Below are 4,189 nucleotides of genomic sequence, written 5' to 3' on the forward strand. Positions count from 1 at the left end.
GCTGATCCAGAATGCTGCAGCACGTGTTCTGACAGGAACCAGGAAAAGAGATCATATTTCTCCTGTTTTAGCTTCTTTGCATTGGCTTCCAGTAAAATCCAGAATAGAATTTAAAATCATTCTTCTTACCTACAAAGCTCTTAATGGTCAGGCACCATCTTATCTTAAAGAGCTCATAGTACCTTACTACCCCACCAGAGCACTGCGCTCCCAGAATGCAGGGTTACTTGTGGTTCCTAGAGTCTCCAAAAGTAGACTAGGAGCCAGAGCGTTCAGCTATCAAGCTCCTCTCCTGTGGAACCAGGTTCCAGTTTGGGTTCAGGAGGCAGACACCATCTCCACATTTAAGAGTAGGCTTAAGACTTTCCTCTTTGATAAAGCTTATAGTTAGGGCTGGCTCAGGTAGTCCTGAACCATCCCTTAGTTATGCTGCTGTAGGTTCTTGGCACATTTTCCCTCCACCACCGCCCTCTTCCTCACCGTACTGGGTGATGAAGGCGATGCAGCTGTCCACAATGATGGGGATGTCGTTTCTGCTCAGCTGCTGCTCCCTCAGAGTGTTTCCTTTACCGCCGGCCGCTCGCTGGATGTCCGAGTACCACAGAGAGAAATCCATACGGCCTACCCCCTGCAGGTGGAGAGTCCTGATGGAGAGAGGAAACGACGCGATGAAGGGAAACGGAAATGAAAGAGCAAATGAAGCGCCGTCCAGCAGACACAGTCTTCCTCTCACCTGCCCTTCTCTACTAAAACCAGGATGTCTTTCTTCTCGTGGTTCTCGGTCTCGGAGGTGATACCTTCAACACAAACACAGAGCGTTTAATCAGTCGGACAGCGGGTCAGTCAGACACGGTGTATTTGTAGACCAGGACCAGGACTGACTGAGCTCCTGCAGACGGTTCAGGTTGATGATGTCCTCCGCTGCTCCGTCCTTTTGGGGACAGATGAAGAGGTTGGACTTCTGCAGGACAAAGTAGGCCTCCTTCCACTGCTGAGGGTCCAACATGGCTCGGTACCGCAGCAGGCCGACCCGCTCAAACTCCCGAGTCAGCAGGCAGTGACAGCTGAGGGGGGTCGCGGCCTGACGGGATCAAAATATAAAGAATCTTTAAAAGCACATTCACGACGTTCTGAAGGAAAAAAGTTTTCTGCACCTCAGCTGAACTACCTGTGACATCACTTCCTCTAAACACAGATGATAAAACAGAGAGGGGGTGGGACTGACCTCTGATTCAGGAAATGTAGTTTGTTTATATTCTTGTTTCATAGCTGCTGGTGATGCAAGCAGCAGGAGAGATGCTGATTGGCTGCTGCTGTTAGCACAGGGACCACCGTACCTGTCAACCCTCCCATTTTTTCCCGGGATTCCTCCGTATTTTCCCACTCTATCCCGTTGTCCTCCCGTTTTAATATTTACCTGTAAATCTCCTGTAACTTTAACCTTTCTAGGTCCTGTGCGTATTTGACAGTATGTAGAACATTAGCTGTAACAGTCACAGGAAGTCAACTGCACCCGCCAATGAAACGAAAAGAAGAAGAGCAGCACGAGGGGACCAGGATGGATGATGAGTATTTCACTCACATATTGCCCTAAAGATATACGTGTGAACCGGAAAAATGATTGACGATGTCCAAGTAAAGACTACAGCCTACAGTAATTCTTCTACATGAGTGGTTCTGATTATTTACAAGTTATAACTAAATTAGTTTTAATAAATTAGAGACGAAGACTGAGCTCCTTACACAAGAATTTAGTGAATAGAAACAACCCACAAAAATGAAACGGCTGTAACTGGAATTAATATCATATTATATTATTATTATTATTATATATTACATTATAGTGTTAAAGGACATATGAAATTATAATGAATATAGTAACTATAAGTAGTAAATTCCCATTATACTATATGGCCTATACTATGAAATGACTTTTTATTTAATGTTAGAATAGAATATCTAAGAACATTTTTCAGTGTGCTGGGGGGGGTTGCTGACAGGTATGGTGGCCACTCGAGCACATTTCACCAGGTGAAATCCAGTCTGACTGCAGCCATTCTTTACTTCACTACTCTGCTTCTCCATTGGAGACGTCACACTCTGTAACATCAAGACTCTTCAGTCCTCCTCCTGTAGTGGAGGTCTCGGGATGACGGGGGGATTCCTCTATGGCTTAAGGCCAAACTTCTGTGTTGCGTCTACGCATGCACCGTCATGAGCATTTAAACTTGTGGCTTGGTGTCTGCGTTGCTCTGCAATAATACCGCCAAAACACTAACTTGGACGGGGGTGAAATGATTTAATCATGTGACGCAGTAACATTCTGTATGACAGAAGCATTCACTTAAAATGAGCCCTCTTTGCAGCTCGTATCAGGAAATATTTCAGATGAAGAGTGTCGGAGTGTCAGACCTTCCCGATGGCTTTGGTCCAGCTGTGCAGAGCGTCGGCCGTCTCCAAACCAAACTGATAAAGTTTCTCTGAAGTCAAATACAACTCGAAGGTGTAACGAAACCTGAGAGGAGGACGGACAGAGAGGCAGAGCTTTACCTGGCGTTCAACCTTTAAACAACATCAGAGAGGACAGAGCGTTCAGGAGCTCACCTGTCGATGAAGCCGTTGTTGTTGTTGGAGGAGTCGGGTCGACTGATCCCCAAACACACGATGTCTTTAACGCTGATCTGCATGCAGGGATCAGCTGATCGATCCGACTCGTAGAAGAGCAGAGACCGATCCACCGAACACCAGAACTTCTGGAAGTCTGACAACAAGACGAGGAGACATTAGGTGTGGTTTGATTATAGAGGTTCCTCAGTTCCCTATGAATGACCTGGTTCTGTATCACCCCACCTTCTCGTGTCTTCCTGGACAGGGTTCCTCTGTGGACGGTGCTGGACTTGTAGAGGTAACCAGAGTGCAGGACGGGCTGCATGATCTCATCGTACACGCTGGGGTCTGACGGGGAACAGAAGAACCACAAAGAACGTTCCTTCAGGACGTTATGTAGACTTACATTCATTCCCTGGAGACTTCCATAACTCTGACTGCTGACCCACACACACAGATGGAAATCTTAAAACATAAATGTCAGCTGTCTTCTGACTGTGACGTGAAGTGGTTCTGGTTCTGACTCTGCGTGTGTGTCAGTAGAATAAAAGCCTGTGTCGGCCTGAGGTTCTCTGCTAACTGAAGCAAACTGTGTCAGGATAAAAGCCTCCCTGCAGGAACAGAGCTGATAACAGCGCCTCAGCTGACCTTCAGCACAGCTCAGGACCGTGCACGGCTTCAGAAAACATTACTGCTGTCGCCAAAATGAAAACAACCTCCAGCTCCTGCTACAGTACAGAGGGAGAGGTCAGACCCGATGCAGAGTACAGTAGAGATCAGCAGAGATCAGCAGAGTACAGCAGAGTACAGCAGAGATCAGTAGAGTACAGCAGAGATCAGTATAATACAGCAGAGATCAGTAGAGTACAGTAGAGATCAGCAGAGATCAGCAGAGATCAGCAGAGTACAGCAGAGATCAGTATAATACAGCAGAGATCAGTAGAGTACAGTAGAGATCAGTAGAGTACAGCAGAGATCAGTATAATACAGCAGAGATCAGTAGAGTACAGTAGAGATCAGCAGAGTACAGCAGAGTACAGTAGAGATCAGCAGAGATCAGCAGAGATCAGTAGAGTACAGCAGAGTACAGCAGAGATCAGTATAATACAGCAGAGATCAGTAGAGTACAGTAGAGATCAGCAGAGTACAGCAGAGTACAGTAGAGATTAGCAGAGATCAGCAGAGATCAGCAGAGTACAGTAGAGATCAGCAGAGATCAGCAGAGTACAGTAGAGATCAGTATAATACAGCAGAGATCAGCAGAGTACAGTAGAGATCAGCAGAGTACAGTAGAGATCAGTATAATACAGTAGAGATCCGTAGAGTACAGTAGAGATCAGCAGAGATCAGTAGAGGTCAGTAGAGTACAGCAGAGATCAGTAGAGTACAGCAGAGATCAGTATAATACAGCAGAGATCAGTAGAGTACAGTAGAGATCAGCAGAGTACAGCAGAGATCAGCAGAGTACAGTAGAGATCAGTATAATACAGTAGAGATCCGTAGAGTACAGTAGAGATCAGCAGAGATCAGTAGAGGTCAGTAGAGTACAGCAGAGATCAGTAGAGTACAGCAGAGATCAGTA

General features: G+C 46.1%; 1 protein-coding gene across 1 annotated transcript in view; it reads right to left on the reverse strand.

The window, feature by feature from the left end:
* The window catches only part of arap3 (ArfGAP with RhoGAP domain, ankyrin repeat and PH domain 3), a 34,204-nt gene that overhangs the window by 11,215 nt on the left and 18,800 nt on the right, over positions 1 to 4,189 (reverse strand). The window contains exons 15-20 of the mRNA XM_046030795.1: positions 2,851 to 2,955; positions 2,605 to 2,761; positions 2,413 to 2,515; positions 883 to 1,081; positions 734 to 797; positions 481 to 644 (exon numbers count right to left, since the gene is read on the reverse strand). Coding sequence (XP_045886751.1) covers positions 481 to 644; positions 734 to 797; positions 883 to 1,081; positions 2,413 to 2,515; positions 2,605 to 2,761; positions 2,851 to 2,955 — 792 coding nt within the window. The remainder of the gene's footprint in view (positions 1 to 480; positions 645 to 733; positions 798 to 882; positions 1,082 to 2,412; positions 2,516 to 2,604; positions 2,762 to 2,850; positions 2,956 to 4,189) is intronic.

This window comes from Micropterus dolomieu, linkage group LG19 (genome assembly GCF_021292245.1).
Source record: "Micropterus dolomieu isolate WLL.071019.BEF.003 ecotype Adirondacks linkage group LG19, ASM2129224v1, whole genome shotgun sequence".
NCBI lineage: Eukaryota > Metazoa > Chordata > Actinopteri > Centrarchiformes > Centrarchidae > Micropterus > Micropterus dolomieu.